The following is a 17,435-nucleotide window of genomic DNA, read 5'->3' as shown; positions in this document are numbered from 1 at the left end:
AACCCAATAAGAAGTAAAATAGTGATAGATAATAAAATATTAATACAAGTAAATACTTTCAAATACCTTGGATGTGACTTTTTCATATAAAGAAGATATATAGACATTAAAATATCAAATTTTGTTAAAGTAAATGGTATAATCATATGCAGATGATATCATCTGCATATCTTAGGTGTGTTAAGTTTCTGTTATTAATTTTTATACCAAGGTTTGGCCAGTTTATATTATTAAATATTTCTTGAAGGACTGCTGTAAAGATTTTGGGTGATAGAACGTCTCCTTGTTGGACACCTTTTTCAATTGATATTTTATTGCTACTCGTGTGAAGTTGTGTTGTTGCTGTTGCAGTGTGGTATATTTCCTGGAGGAGGTCTATATATATATTCTCCAGGAACTCTCTGATTCTGGAGTGCTTTAATTATTGCATTAGTTTTGATGGAATCACATGCTTCTTTCATAATCAATAAAAGCTAAACAGAGAGGCAATTGGTTTTCTCCTGCTTTTTCTATGATTTGTTTTACTGCATTAATATCATCAATTGTGTTAAAGCCTTTATGGAATCCTGCTTGTTCTGCTTGTTGATTTGAGTCTAGAAGAGGAGTTAACCTGTTTGTTATTACTTTTTTGAGAATTTTGTACAGATTAGAGAGAATAGTAAGTTCTTTACTTCTTCTTTGTCTCCTTTTTTAAATAACACTATCAGAGTAACATTTTTCCAATTTTCTGGTATGAGGGTGGTCTGAAAAGTTCTCAGCCTCGACCATAGATGTCAACACTATCGGCAAGATTTTTTTTTATAAGTTGGTACATCTGTGATAAGCATCCATGTAAAATTGCAAGTCATTCTATCAAGTAGTATGTTTTATACAGCTGTCTGAAGCAAAAGTGTTGTCCGTATCTCTTGAAATGGATAAAATTAAGTATCGTGCGGTTATAAAATTTTTTGTAAAAGAAGGTTTAACGGCAAAAGAAATTCAATCGAAGTTCATAAAAGTTTATGGGCACGTTTCTTCTTCATTTTCGCAAATTAAGAAATGGGCTGCCTAGTTTAAATGTGGCCATACCAGCCTTGAAGATGATCCAAGTGAAGGACATCCAAAAAGTGTAACAATACCAGAAATCATTGATCAAGTACACGATATGATATTGGATGACCGGCCAGTCAAAGTGCGTGAAATTGCTGAGACTGTAGACATTTCAAAAGAACGTGTAGGATATATTTTGCATGAAGAATTGCAAATGAAAAAGCTTTGTGCAAGATGGGTGCCATGCTTGCTCACAGCAGATCACAGAAAATCTCTGAACAGTTCTTGGAGCATTTTAACAAGAATAAACTGATTTTGTGTTATGATTTATTACTATGGATGAGACTTGGATTCACCATTACACACACCAGAATCCAAACAGCAGTCAAAACAGTGGACAGAAGCCAGTTGTTCAGTGCCAAAGAAGACAAAATCGGTTCCATCAGCAGGAAAGGTCATGGCATTGGTGTTTTGGAATGCTAAAGGTATTTTGTTTATTAATTATCTTGAAAAGGGTAAAATAATAACCAGGGAATATTATTCCGATCTTTTAACCATACAGATGAAAAAATTCATGAGAAAAGACCTGGTGTGCAGAAGAAAAAAATCATCTTTCATCAGGACAATGCACCTCCCCACAAAGATGTTTTGGCAATGGGAAAATTAAGGGATCTGCACTATGAATTGTTGGAACATCCACCCTATTCCCCAGATTTGGCTCCCTCTGACTTCTATCTCTTCCAAAACTAAAACTCTTCCTTGCTGGTCAGTGTTTTTCTTCATATCAAGAGGTGATTGCAGCTATAGAGGGGTATTTTGAAGAGCTTGCTGAGAACCACTACAGGGATGGGATAATGGCACTGGAGCATCACTGGAATAAATGTGTTAGTCTTAAGGGAGATTATGTTGAAAAATAAAAATAATTTTGAAATTATAAATTTGTTTTTTCATCATTAGGCCAAGAACTTTTCAGACCACCCTTGTATCTTCCTTTCTTCTAGGCATAGATTTAGTAAGTTAGTGACATGATCTATATCATGGAATCAGAAAAGTCTGTCTAAAAATAAACAGAGAAAAACCTAAAACCATGCTTAATCATTTTGTAACACCAAAAAACATTTCTTCGAAAGAGTCTCTTCATATGCATGCTTAGGTCATATCATTGATGTAAACTGAGGACTCCAAAAGGAAATAAATGGAAGAGTTTGACTTGCCTGGAGTGCATTCAGAAAATTGAAAATCATTTTTCAAAACAGTGATGTCCCACTCTGTTTAAAAAGGAAGACATTTAACCAGTGTATACTGCCAGTCATCAGATATTGTAGTGAAACTTGGTCTCTAACAAAAGCACTGACAAATAAACTAGCAACAACTCAAATAAAAATGGAGAGATTGATGCTAGGCATCACATTAAAAGATAAGAAATGAAACACCTGGATAAGAACCAGACTCATATCACTGACATCATTCTTCACCACAAGCGACTAAAATGGAAATGGACCAGACATCTATCCAGAAGAGAAGATGAGCGATGTTAAAGAATTATTAGATTCAAATTCAAAAGATTTCAGTGACCACGATCTTCTTGAAATTGAACAACACATATATGAAGACAATGAACAAATGGAATGTGAAGATGAGATTCCAAAGGAAATAACAGTCAAAGAACTGGATGGAATATTTCGCAGTTTAGAATCGCTTAAGCAGCAAGCAATGGATATAGATCCAGCTGTTATTGAAGAATGCTTGTTTGCCAAGGTCTGGAGAGTCATTTTGCTTGTTATCATAGAATTTATGCTGATAAGAAAAAAAAAACTAAAACTGTTCAAACGACTCTTTATAACTTCTTTTGATTAAAAAAAATTGCAGTAACTAATGTAGGTACAAGTATTTATTAAACATTTACTTTGCATTCATTTTTTATCTTTCCTAAAAGAGTACCATATAAAACGAACTATTAGTACAGTAATCGATCAGGGACGAATTGTACTTTTTACCATTGATCATTAGATTTGATTAACGCGATTTTGATATACACAGTGACATCGAGGGATTAATTAACCACATTAATCGAGGGATACCTGTATTTTCATATATGCATGTGATTATGCATGAGCCAATCTATGAAGACTGGCTCATAAATTGGAATAAACAAAACATGCTATTATGTCAGGTCTGTGCTGATCATTAGAGGGGGAACCTCTATTAGGATACAGCAGTAAGCATATTAGTAAGGTAATAAAAAAGAACGGGGGGGGGGAATGGTTATGTTTAACAGTTTAGGATTTTTGACAGATTATTATTATTAGGATTGAACTCTGATAAACTACAGCCAAAAAAAAAAAAAAGAGTAGGAATTCAGCTGGAGGTAAGTGAATATAGTGCATTCAAGACTGTCGGATGTGAGATAGAGGACAACAGGATGAAATATACAGTTGGTTACTGTATATTTCATCCTGTTGAGGGTATACATGACAAGGGAATGTGAAGGATGATGCATCAGCAAATAAGTTCTGTGAGTTGTGGACGAGTAATTATTATGGGGGATTTCAACTATGGAAACATAAATTGAAAGGAAGCAAGCACACATGGGAAGAAGAAAATGGAAGTTATGCAGTTACCATGAGGCAGCATGTGATAAAAGGTACCAGGGTTTTGAGAGTGCTAAATGTTGTAATTGCATCAGCAGATTTGTCTGTAACCAATCTTTGGTTATTTATTTACTGATGATGTAAAACTGAGTAGAGCAATAATCAATCAAGATGATATTAAAATTTTGCATTATGATTTAAATAGACTGGCAGTATGAATAAAGGAGAACAGATGTCAGTTTAATATAGCAGTGTAAGGTTATGGATTTTGAGGTGAAATATTACTGGCTGTGTACCATACTGATGGAACTGTACTCCAGGAACTTGAAACCAGGGATTTGGGGGGTGTTAATTTATAGGGAGTTGAAGTTTAGAGGCCATATTGCAAAAGTGGCTAAAACAGCTCATCAATTACTTAATTATTGAAGAAGAACACCCTGACAAGTAGGTATATGAACCTATTTATATAAGTACCTGTTTAGGCCTTAATAAGGCCATCCCCCATCTTGACTATTGTAGAGAGTTTATTTTTCACTTGGTTAGACTATAATAAGTTTAGTTTAATCCTTTATCCAAGTGTGAGCAAACAAAGTCTGTGCCTGAAAGTATCTTCAGGATTGGGGTAAGGTAGTGCAACACCAGGAAACTCGTTGCAAAGGTGGAGAAAGCTCTCATCACCCCTATCTCAGTATCTCCCATAATGCAACCAGGCCCAGTAGTGGAGATACAAAGGCAGAAGCAATGAGAGGTCATCCTAACCTATAGGCGCCTGGCTCCCACTGATGAGACCTCAATAAAGGTCGAAACCAGTATGGGTAGTGGCCCTTGCCTTAATGCATAGCATTACACATATCCGCAAGGAGATGTGCTTTGCATTATGGGAGATACTGAGATAGGAGTGATGAGAACTTTCTCCACCTTTGCAACGAGTTGCCTGGTGTTGCACTACCTTACCCCAGTCCTGAAGATACTTTCAGGTGCAAACTTTGTTTGCTAACACTTGGATAAAGGATTAAACTAAACTTATTATATTGTGCATAGATCTGGTCACCTGGGTTTCTTGGAGATGAGAAGGATGTGGAGAGGATCCAGAGCTGAGTGACCAAGATGGTGGCAGGTCTGAAGATTTGTGGGTTACAGAAAGTGCTTGAGATGTGAAAAAGGATGATGTCATTGAGACCTACAAATTACTGAAAAGTTTTAAAGGAATAATAACACAAGAAATTTTTCGAAATAGGTCTGGTGGCAGGAGAACTAGGGATCATCCTTGAAAATTAATCAACAGTGTGGTTAAAAAGGATTGAAGACAAGATTTTTTGCTTTGATAATGGTTAATGAGTGGAATAGGTTGCCAGAATGTTGTGCATGTCATGACTGTGAATAAGCACAAAGCAAGGTATGATAGATATTCCACGAATATTGTATTGTGCTAGGCATAATGTTTAGTCTCCCTCAATGAGACTATGGACTCCATTGTGTTGTCCTTATAATATAATAATAATAATCTGCAGACAGCTGTATTTTCAAGACTCATGCTAACAAGAACTGAATTCATCTACATTAATCTACATTTATCTCTATTAATATACATTTATCTGACCTTGAAAAAATTCAATCCTTCAATTAATTGACCTTTGCATATCAACTCATGATAGAGCACATTGTAATTGTACTTCAATTATTGTTCCACTGCATAAAGGTGTTGATAAGGTTGTAGCTTCAAATTATAGACTGGTCTGCATATCTGGAGTTGCATTGAAGGTACTAGAGAAATTGGTGAGAGGTAGGATACAGAAATGGATTGATAACAGCAGTATTCTCTGTGATTATCAGCATGGGTTTGTTAAGGGGAAGATCATGTTTTACTAACTTACTTATATACTATAGCAAGGTGACAAATACCTTGGACAGCAGAAATGAATATACAGTGGTCTACTTGGATTTTGCAAAGTCTTTTGATAGACTGTCATACAATACGCTCTTAAATAAATTGAAACAAATGGGATTGGATAACAGACTTCTGAGTTGGATCAGTTGATCCACTTTCTAATACCTATCTGACTGTCATATAGGTATCAGAAAGTTGTATATGGGGGGGGGGGGGGTGCAGTATCCTGAACGAGAAAGGTCACTAGTGGTGTACTGCAGGGGGATCAGTTTTTTGGGACCATTATTGTTGTTCAGTTTGTATGTTAATGATATTGAACTAGTGATATGCAGCTGTTTGCAGATGATGCAAAACTAGGAAAAGCAATGAGTCAAGTGGATGTTATGGCCTTACAAGAGGACTTGAAGAGATTGCATGAATGGGAAGGTAAATAGAACTGACGTTCTATTTACCTGCCCATTTCCTTACACTTTGGAACATTGGTTCCAAAGTGTAAGGTTTTGAGATTTGGTAAGCAACGATGGGATGCAAAGTATACACTTGGTGGGGAAACTTTAAAGGAAGTAGAGGAGATGAGAGATCTAGGAGTGATGGTGGACAGGGACCTGAAATTCAGGTTCCACATTGCATAAGTTGTGAAGACGTCATATTGGATAATGGCAATGCTGTGGAAGACCCTGTCATGCAGAAATACAGAAGTTATGTCAGTGTATAACGTCTTGATCAGGCCTCATATGGATTATTGTGCATAGATTTGGTCACTGGGTTTTCATGGTGATGAGGATATGTTGGAAGGTACAGAGAAGATTCACAAAGGTGGTCAGTGGTCTTTGGAATGTGGAGTACAAGGACAATGTAAGTTGCAGAGCCTCGTGAATAGGAGCAAGAGGGGGGGGGGATATGATTGAGACAAATAAGTTAGTCAGGGGTTGTTATCAGGTTGACATGGAAGAGATTTTTCATAGAATACGAGAGGGGGATAGAACAAGAGGCAATCATTGGAAACTGTATAAGGAGGCCGTGAGAAGTGGGGTGAGGACAAAGTTCTTTGCATGGAGAGTGGTTGGTGAGTGGAATGCATTGCCTGAGCGTGTTGTGAATGTAGACACATTGAATCAGTTTAAAGCATGGTTGGATGAGCATTGTGTGCACTAGTGTGTACCTCCCACAATGGGTCTCTGACTCCATGTAAGTCAGATGTTAATAATAATAATAAATTCTGACCCTTCAATTATTAAGCTCACTGTTCTGAAAGCTGAAGGGCTGGATAAACTATAGATTATTGTACTTCTTCAAAATGTCTTGGTTTTCCAAATGCAAACATTTTGTCTTTTACTGTAGGTGTAAAGCCTAATATTTTATTGCAGAAATTCTCTGAGAATTTTGATGACTTATATACAGAAGTGCAGATTGTCCACCTAAGCATGTAGCAATTGTAGATGAATTTCTAGCCCCAAAAACCTTATTGATGTATATATTCCTCTAAAATTTTATAATGCATAGGAATGCAGAATAGACTTTTGCTATCACTTGGAGAATGTTTGAGACAGATATTTGTCTATCAGCCATTCCCTTGGGTTACTGTTTCTCATCTTGTATATTAGCAGAACATTTTATGAATGCAGGGAGTGTTAAGGATTTTAAGCTTTAATAGGATAAATATGTTGCTAATTGGTTGAACCTCCCACGACATAGCTGCTGAACTCCATAGAGAGTGTGCACATAATAATAATATTGATGAAATTGGGGATGTCAAATTGCATGCCAATAACATTTGAAGACAGTATATTAACATGTAGGAATAAAGAAAACATTCTTTTCTCATTTATAAGGCTTTGATAAGACTGCACCTAAACTGTTGTGCTCAGATATTGGTTGCCTGAGTCTGTTGGGATGCAGAGACAGTGAGGAATGTTCACAGGTAGGTAACCAAGATATAAAATAATTTTAAACAGGTACAGAAGAGAAGAGTCATCCCTGGAAGCTTAGTAAGGGTGTAGTCAACAAATGTGTGATCTATGTTTTTTCATGGATTTTCTCAATGAATATACTCAAAAAGAGGTATGATGTGTTGGTGTGGCTTGGGAGAGGGGAGAGAAAAGGGGCTCTGTAATATGTTCTTGGGCTCTCTCTCTCTAAAGGTGTCTCCTCCATACCGCATTCAGAGCTCCATTGGTCTTGACAGTCCTTTGGCTGAAAAGGCTTGGATTCATATCTTATCTGGGATACAATGAGCCTTTATATGGGCTTTTCAATTGAAGATGAGTAAGCCTGTCTCATATGGAGGTGGCAGAGTTTTTCATCTCACAAAACATGCAACTTACAGCCATAATATGCTATGCAGATAGGTTTAACTGCACAGAATATTAATCAGGTTTCAAAGAAGCTAAGTTACTTGGCCATAACAGGCAATTGTGCCTAACATGCAATATCCCATCCTCGTCGAAAATTCTTTATAGACCAGGCAAGGCTGGTGACTTGGTTGGTGAGGGTAGCTAAAGTGAGAAATGAACAGCAGTTAGCTAATGAAGCCAAAAAGAATCCTAAGGTGTTCTTTTGATATCTAGCCAGCAAAAGAAAGAATGATTATGGAAGGATGGCATTGATTGGAGAAAATGGTATAAAGACAGCTGTTGCAGAATGTGCGGTAGAGATACTTAATGAGCAGTTCATAAAGGTCTTTCAATCTTGTGAATGTGATTGCATGGAGAGATTGAGAGCAGTTGATGATGATGGGGAGGAGAGACTGACTGTAAGTGAGCAAGAGGTGTATGGGGAGTTGAGCAAACTAGATGTTAATAAGGCTGTGGGACTTGATAATATATCACCGCGTATTCTGAAGGAATGTGCCAGGGAGTTGACACCTGCCTTGACATATTTTTTTGATACGAGTCTTGCACTCGATCAAGTTCCCAATGAGTGGAAGGAGGGCAAGATTGTGCCACTTCATGAAGGAGGTGATTGAACTCAAGCATCAAACTATAGACCTATCTGTGTGTCAGGTGTTGTGGTTAAGTTATTGGAGAAGCTTGTGAGAACTAGGATCCAGAGTTGGGTTGACGACAATGGTATTATCTTTGATGGACAGCATGGATTTGCTAAAGGGAGGTCATGTTTTAGTAATCTACTTACTTATTACAATTAAGTGACTGCTTCCTCGGACAGAGGAAAAGGATACACAGTAATTACTTGGATTTCGCAAAGGCTTTTGATAGAGTACCTCATGATAAGTTGAAGTCAAACTAGAGCAGATGGGGTTGGATATTAGATTAGTGCATTGGATTGGAGATTGGCTATCTGATAGGTATCAACAAGTTATGTATGGGGGAGTGATATCCAGGAAAAGGAAAGTCACTAGTGGAGTGGCCTGTTTTAGGACCATTACTGTTTAACTTGTATATTAATGATATTGGTGAAGATTTGAAGAGAGATATTCAGTTGTTTGCAGATGATGCAAAGTTGGGACAAACCATGAAGAGTAGAGAAAATGTTGTGGCCTTACAAGAAGACTTGAATAAATTGAGTGATTGGGCACGGAAATGGGGATGTGAATTCAATGTTGCAAATTGTAAGGTTTTAAAATTTGGAAAACAAAGATGGGATGCAGAATTTATGCTTGGTGAGGATATATTGTTGGAGGTGGAGGAAATTAATAGATCTGGGTGTGATAGTGGATACGGATCTGAAATTTAGGGGACACATAGCCAAAATTGTGAAGACAACACAAAGGCTTCTGGGAATGATGCGGAGGACACTGACTTGTAGAAGTAGGGAGATTCTTGTTCCATTGTATAAGGCTTTGATTAGGCCACATGGACTATTGTGCCCATATTTGGTCACCTGGTTTTCAGATGGACGAAGAGATGTTGGGAAGGGTCCAAAGGCGACTGACTAAGGTAATTTTTAACCTCTGGCATGTCGATTATGAGGAAAGATTGAGAAGATGTAATTTGCAGAGTCTGGAGATAGGAGGAAGAGGAGAGATATGATAGAGACCTACACGTTATTAAGGGGTTGTTATAGGATCAATGCTGGAGAAGTTCTACAGAAAATAGTGGGAGATCGGGGGAGAACCAGAGGTCATCCCTGGAAACTGTATAAAAAGGGTGCAAGTAGGGGAGTGAGAAGCAGGTTTTTTTCGTGTAGAGTTGTAAATGATTTGAATGCCTTGCCTTAGAATATAGAGTCTGCAAGGAGTTTGAGTGTGTTTAAGACACGGTATGATGAGCTGTGTGTGTGTGTGATAAAAGGACCTCCCAGATGAGTCTTTGATTCCATGAGGTCTTGGAGTAATAATAATAATAATGAAATTAAATTAAATCATGATAATCACTTTTGAAACTTTAAGTTTTAAAAGTGGTCAGGAACTAATGAAAATACAGAGATTGGTATAAGTTAAGCATGATACTGCAACAATCATGCAAATATTATTTGTTTAGTTAGCTATAAAATAATTGGATATTTATTACCCTGTTTTTTTTTTTTTTTAATGGTTTCTGGTGGTAAACCTTTTGAGATACTTTCTTCATTAATAATTACTAAAATGCTGTGAGATGACTTCATACTTGTACTATGAACTCTTCATGTTTTCTCTCTTTTGACAGATCTGTGTATTTTAGATATATTATACTCTAAATTTGTTTTCTTATAATACAGGGTGAGTCAAATTGACATGAGCAATTAGAAACATTTATTGAACAAAAGTATTGAACACAACAGTGTGAAACTTGAATTAGTTGAAATAGTAACCAAAACAGTTTTTGGACCTGCTTTATAAAATTCCAATGTGAACTTTGAACTTTTATAAAGCATGTTTTGATGTGTGTGCACCATATCAAAACAATCTGTGACTTCTTGCCACACAGAAACCAACATTTGATGATCAGTCATTTCTAAAGCTGTGTAAATACGATCCCTCACACCAAGTGTTGTAGCAAAGGTAGCACATAAACTTTGTCCTTTACACCCCCCCCCCGAGTAAAAAATGTAGAGCATGTAGACATTTGGCCTATCCATCTGCCAGGAAGTTGGATGTTCAAAAGGGACATGACTTTGTGATGGATGTGTGGCAGTGCTCCATCTTGCTGAAAGATAATAATCTTGAGTAATCTGAAATTCGGAGTTTCTTTTTCAATTTCTGCATGTTGCATTTTCTTATCACTAATTGTTTCTTCATAAAAATAGGCAGAAATCACTCATGTCGTTTTGAAATCACTCACATGTTACTTATTCTATTTATTTATAGAACTATAGATTTATAGATCAATATTTAGTCAAATAATATTTGACATACACTAGATCAATATTAATTTGTAAAGAATGTTATTTACAATTTACACTGCAATATTACTGTTTGATTGATTAAATTTTTCCTCTACAGCAGAATGTCATCAGTAATCATTTTTCTCATTCTGTTCATAAGTCACATCCAATAAGTGGGATAAAAAATAAAACATTTGCTACAAATTATAGCATTTCATTAGAAATCCCTATATCTGCCATGCAGACAGAAACTGAACTACTCAAAATTCAACCTGCTGTCACATATTTAAACAAAGAATTATTTGGGATTGTAAAAGGAAACAAAAACAATATCTTTGAACTTATAAAAAGGTAGGTAAAAATTAAACTTTTAATTTGTAATTTTCATTTAGAACATAAATAAAAATGTGTTCAGTTTTATTTAAAAAAAAAAATTGATAAAATATTCAACTAAAATCTCTGAAAAATCTCTTTTTCAGAGATTTTATTGTCAAATATGAAGTTTTTTTTTAAATTTTTTATTCACTGTTTTATGTATTTATTCTTACTGGATCTGACTGGTTGCTGGTTTGGTAATTCTTCTTGTTCTTCTTCTTATTATTATTATTCAGGCCTCGAAGGAGTCAAAAGACTCTTCGCCGGAGGTCCTTCTTAGGAAGGACCTCCCTCCATGCAAAGAAACCACTCCTCACCTTCTTGCTCACAGTTTCCTTTCATAACTTCCAGGGATGGCCCCTTGTCATCACTCCTTCCCACTGTTCAACAAGCGAAAGAACTCCCCAGTGTCAACAGTTTAAAAGTCTCAATCATATCACCTCTCCTTCTTCTATCCACCAAACTTTGCAGTCCACATTCCCTCAGCCGATCCTCATAACTAACATTGTACAGTCCTGAAAACCATCTTTGTTATCTTCCTTTGTACCCTTTCCACAGTTAATTTAACCCCTTCAAATACTGGGGACCAAATCTGAGAACAGTAGTCTAAGTGTAGTCTGATCAGGGTCTTATACAATGGAACGATAACTCTTCTATCTCTGCAGGTCAGCGTCCTTCTCAGTATTGCAGCAATCCTCTGTTTAACCTTCACCACCTTTGCAATATGTCCCCTGAATTTCAGGTTTCTATCAATCATCAACCCCCAGATCTCTTGTCTCTTCCCACTTCCTCCAGTATAGCTCCTCCAAAAGAGTATGCAGCATCCCATCAATGTGTCCCAAACCTCAAGCGCTTACATTTTGCTGCATTAAACCGACAACTCCTATTCATTTGCCCATCTGTCATGCTGTACCCTGCTACTTCTATTCCTGTTATTATATCCTGTTCTGTCAACCATGTCTCAGTGATCCCAATAATCTTTGGCCAGGCTGATGCTATCAGCATCACCAATTCCTCTCCTTTATTCAGGATACTCCTGGCATTAATATAAAGCATAAAAATGCCACTGTTTCTATACCCAACATTATCCCCTCTAGACTCTACTGGGCTCAGCATTACCTGATGTCTTACCCCTTCTCCCAAGTACCCATTCCCACAAGAGGCCACCCCTATAATTCTTCTAATTATCATTACACCTCCATGGAACTGCTAAACTGTCATCATGGAAGATTATTACTGACCAACAACATATCCATCATACTGTGTCCTAAACCTATTTATGATTTCCACATTTACATGAAATGCACTATACATATTCTCTGCCAGTGCATTCCCTTTGGTTATATATTTCTTATACAACTTTCAGATAGGCTTGGGTTTCATTCTCCTCCTTCTCCTTTTCTTTTCACTTTATGAGTAATCTCTTCTGCAGCAGTAAAGTGCAACACCAGAAGAAGACAATAATTTATTTATTTGTTGAACTTGCTGATATTTTGCTGTTTTTCTACCTGGCATCATCAGAACACATATTAAACTGTGGTGGCACACATTATTATTATTATTATTATTATTAAAATTCAGGCCTCCAAGGAGTCAAAAGACTCATCGAGGGAGGTCCTTCCTAAGACATAAAGTCTGTCAAGACTCATCGAGGGGAGGTCCCCCCCTGAGAAACACAAAGTTTATCATACCACTCTTTAAACTCACTGACCGTTCTCGCTCCCACCACTCCATCAGGCAATGCATTCCACGGCTCGGCCACCCTCCACACAAAGAAACCACTCCTTACCCTCTTGCTCACAGTTTCCTTTCGTAACTTCCAGGGATGGCCTCTTGTCATCACTCCTTCCCGCTGATCAACCAAGTGAAAGAACTCCCCAGTGTCAACCCTGTAACCACCTCTCAACAGTTTAAAAGTCTCAATCATATCACCTCTCCTTCTTCTATCCACCAAACTCTGCAGTCCACATTCTCTCAGCCGATCCTCATAACTATCCTTGTACAGTCCTGAAACCATCTTTGTCATCCGTCTTTGTATCCTTTCCACAGTTAATTTATCCCCTTCAAATCCTGGGGACCAAATCTGAGAACAATAGTCCAAGTGTGGTCTGATCAGAGACTTATGTCCTTCTCATAATAGCAGCAATCCTCTGTGTTACCTTCACCACCTTTGTAATATGTCCCCTAAACTTCAGGTTTCTATCAATCATCAACCCCAGATCTCTTGTCTCCCCTACTTCCTCCAGTATAACTCCTCCCATAGAGTATGCAGCATCCCATCGATGTTTCCCAAACCTCAAGACCTTACATTTTGCTGCATTAAACTGAAAGCCCCATTCATTTGCCCATCTATCTAGCTTATTTAAATCCTCTTGCAGGGCTACCACATCTGCACTATTACTAATAATCCTTCCCAGCTTCGCATCATCTGCAAACAACTGAATATCACCCTGCAATCCACTGGTTATGTCATTGATATAAAGGTTAAACAATATAGGTCCTAGTACTGAGCCCTGTGGGACCCCACTTGTAACCCTCTGCCTCCTGGAAACTGCTCCACCATACACAACTCTCTGATACCTATCAGACAGCCAATCCTGAATCCAGTTGACCAATCTGACATCCAGACCCATGTGCTGCAACTTAAATATCAGCTTATCATGTGGCACCCTGTCAAATGCCTTCTCCAAGTCTAAGAAAATTGCAGTATATGCCTTTCCCTCATCTAATGCTCTTGTAACTTTATTATAAAAGGCTAGCATATTGCTAAAACAAGAGCGTCCTTTCACAAATCCATGTTGATTCTCACAGATAACATTACCTTCATCTGCCCAATGCTGTACACAGTCCCTCACTACTTTCTCCAAGATCTTAACAACTACTGATGACACACAGACTGGCCTATAATTAGACACTTCCAGTCTGTTACCACCCTTATGCAATGGCACTATCTTACCTTCCTTCCATTCCCTGGGCACCTTTGCCAAAGCCAGACTTTCATTGAAAAGCCACGTTAATGGTATTGTCAATTCCCTAGCACATTCTCTCAAAACTCGTGGCGAAATACCATCCAGTCCCACAGCTTTACTGACATCCAGAGTACTCAGTATCTGAAACACACTCTCCTCCTGTACCTCCAGACCTCGTACCAGTCCTGTCCCTCTAGCATTAAAACTGACTCCTCTAGGATGAAATACTCCAATAAAGTGTTCATTGAACAATTCCACTATGTCCTCTGCATCAGTCACTCTATTCCCATTTTTATCCCACAATATCATTCTTCCACAGTCATTTCTCCTCCTACTGGCCACATAGCTAAAAAATTCCCTAGGATTTTCTTTGGATCTTAGGACCAATCTCCTCTCATATTCCAGTTTCGCTTTCCTTACCACACGAGTCACTCTTCTGGCCTGTGTCTTATATTCCTCATGCATTGTAACTGAAAAGGAACAAGCATCCTAGCAAGGCTCCCTCTAGGGACTAGATTACAGCAAAGTCAATTCGGAGAAGTTCATTCTGTTGTAGTCTTAGAATGACTGTTTCCCAGATCTTAGACAAATTAATATAGCCATACTTATTAAAGTTAGAGGAGTGCTTCATAGCTTATATTGATTCTAAAAATAATGTCTTCTACCTGTGGCAACTTCTGTGTAATACAGTTATTTTGTTCCATTTAATTCTGCATGAAGGAATGTCCAGAGCATAGTTGCCAGCCTGGCTGGCCAAGTGGTTAGCATGTCCGCTCTCCAGTCAAGAGGCTGCAGGTTTGAATCCTGCCATGGGCATGGATGTTTATGATTGTCTCTGGAAATACTAGTGGTGGTCGACGGTAGATGGCATTGGTGTAGTTGCGATCAGTTGGTGGATTGTGAGTGGTGGAGGCAGAATTATAAAGCAGATGCCCTTCCTCGATGAGTCTTTGGACTCCCTGGAGGTGACAAATAATAATAATAGTCTGTCAGTCCTGACTTTCCATACATGATCATGGATGTAGTTCTTATGTTCTTTGAGGTAGCAACTACTGTCTAATGCAGTTGTCTTCTTCCATTTAATCCTGTACAAAGAATACTCACAGCATGGTCTACCTGTCCTGACTTGCCATACAGATGATTGGATGTGGTTCATATGTTCCTCAAGGTAGATGTTAACAGCTGTACCAGTCTCTCCAAAGTAAGCCAATCTGCAGGCATAGGGAACTTTATATGACTCTGTGTGAAACTTTTCCTCTTCTTTCTCATCCGTCAGATGACAGGTTGAGTCTCATATGAAATCTTTGCCATCTGGCTCTGTCCATTTCAAGGGAAGCAGTACCAGCCGGTATACTCAGGGATCAGGAGAAGAAATAAATTAGGAGTTAGATGGATGAGTTACATAATTTAGCAGGAACTGCAAAAGAACAAAATGTTATAGTGGATATCCATGGAGAAAGATGATAAGCATAGTGAGAAACACAAAATCAGATTATGAGAGGAAATTACCAGAATCAAGCCAACAGAAATCCCAAAGAGTTTTTTTACTACATGACAAGTAAAAAGAAGAACAGCTATGAACAGATAACTTTAATGAGTGTTAATGATAGAGAAGTAACAGAAGTAGATGAAATACTTGAGTAACTGAGCAATCACTTTGAAAGGATGTACAATCCAGGTGAAGATACTGCAGTGCCAGATGTAAAAGAAGTTGATGTGAGAATACAGGTACATGAATTAGAGGATATTGCAAAATCTTAATGATAATACTGCAATGGGATTAAATGGGTTATTGGCTCATGTATTACAAAAATGTGCAAAGAAATGGGTAGTTTCTCTAACTAAGCTATTTAATATAAGTCTTCGCTCTGATGAGATCCCAAGTGAACAGGACAAAATAGTTCTCTTGCATAAATTATTATTATTATTATTACGGGTATCTCCATGGAGTCAGTAGACTCATCATGGGAGACCCAAACTATCAAAACAATATCTGTCATATCTCTTCTTGAATTCATTTACAGACAAAGAACTCACAACTAAGTCAGGCAATGAATTCCACTCATTCACCACCCTCCAGGCAAAAAACTTGTTCTCACACTCTTGTTAACCACACTCTTCTTTAATTTCTAGGGATGACCTCTTGTTCTTCCATCACTATCACACAGCTGAAACATTTCCCCTACATCAATCCTATTAAAACCTTTCAGTAATTTAAATGTTTCTATCATATCCCCTCTTCTCTGCCTATTAACCAACCTCTGCAATTCACAATCAAGGATAAAGGAGACTCCAAGGCAGAGACAGCAAATTACATATCAGTCAGTATCTCAGAAGTGGTTGTTACAGTATTATAAAAGTTGTTTAATTAAGGGTAGAATTCCGGAATGAGTGGACTGGGAATATGACACTCTATACGAGCAGCACAATTTTGCAAAGATATGTGTTGCCCTAGTATTTTACTCACATTTTATAATAATCTGACAGCTAAGTTGGATGAAGGAAATAACTACATAAATCTATGCTTTGAAAAAGTATTTTGTGGGTGGGGAAGTTGAGACTGAGTAGATATATGTAGTAGCGGTGATAAAGGTAATATGGCAAGGGCAGATGTGGTGGAAAATCATAACCAACAAATGACTTTGGTAGCACTGGTTGTAGACCTAAAAGTGAACTGCTGTCTTTATTTACAAATGCCAGAAGTATCAAAAATAAGGGAGATGAAATGGTTTCACTAATTGAGTTTATTTGTCCCCAAATTGTTGGAATAAGTGAAACATGGTTGAATGAAGATGGTGTCTTAATAGGAATAGAAATGAAAGGATAAAGTGTTTTTCATGAGGATAGAAAGAACAAGAATGGATGGAGAGTGCTGCTGATGGCAGCAAGGGAATTATGTCGATATAAGGTAGACATGATATAGGAAAATAGCTGTTAAGGTTAAGTGTTCTTATTGGTAAGTATATAATCTGGACACTGGATGAAGTTGAACTGCATGGAATATCAATATGGGTGCTGAATGAATGTGCAAAAGAGTCAATAATACCCCCCCCCCCCCCGTTATGGTTGGGTTGATCAGCTTGAGTCTCAGCACACAAGATTCCTGAGTGGAAAGAGAGCAAGATAATTTTTTTACAAAGGTAAGCTTAGATTGACCAAATTATAGACTGATTGATATATTTAGTGTTGCCATCAAGATATTGAAAAATTGGTTAGGAATAGCCAAAGGCTGGCAGACTGCATTAAGAACCTCTATAGAATACAGCATGGTTTTGTTAAAGGTTGGTCTTGGTTAGCAATCTTTTCATGTTCTAAGTAGCA

The 17,435-nt window shown here is 37.6% G+C and overlaps 1 protein-coding gene across 1 annotated transcript in view; it reads left to right on the top strand.

Annotated features, from left to right (window-relative positions):
• LOC150100631 (fibrillin-1-like) overlaps nucleotides 1–17,435 on the top strand; it is a 1,594,375-nt gene that overhangs the window by 1,557,456 nt on the left and 19,484 nt on the right. The window contains exon 66 of the mRNA XM_090401848.1: nucleotides 10,889–11,121. Coding sequence (XP_090257974.1) covers nucleotides 10,889–11,121 — 233 coding nt within the window. The remainder of the gene's footprint in view (nucleotides 1–10,888; nucleotides 11,122–17,435) is intronic.

This window comes from Typopeltis vanoorti, chromosome 12 (genome assembly GCF_054136105.1).
Source record: "Typopeltis vanoorti isolate ZY-2024b chromosome 12, IOZ_Tvanoo_1.0, whole genome shotgun sequence".
Lineage (NCBI taxonomy): Eukaryota > Metazoa > Arthropoda > Arachnida > Uropygi > Thelyphonidae > Typopeltis > Typopeltis vanoorti.
This window is presented reverse-complemented; position numbering and strand designations above follow the sequence as displayed.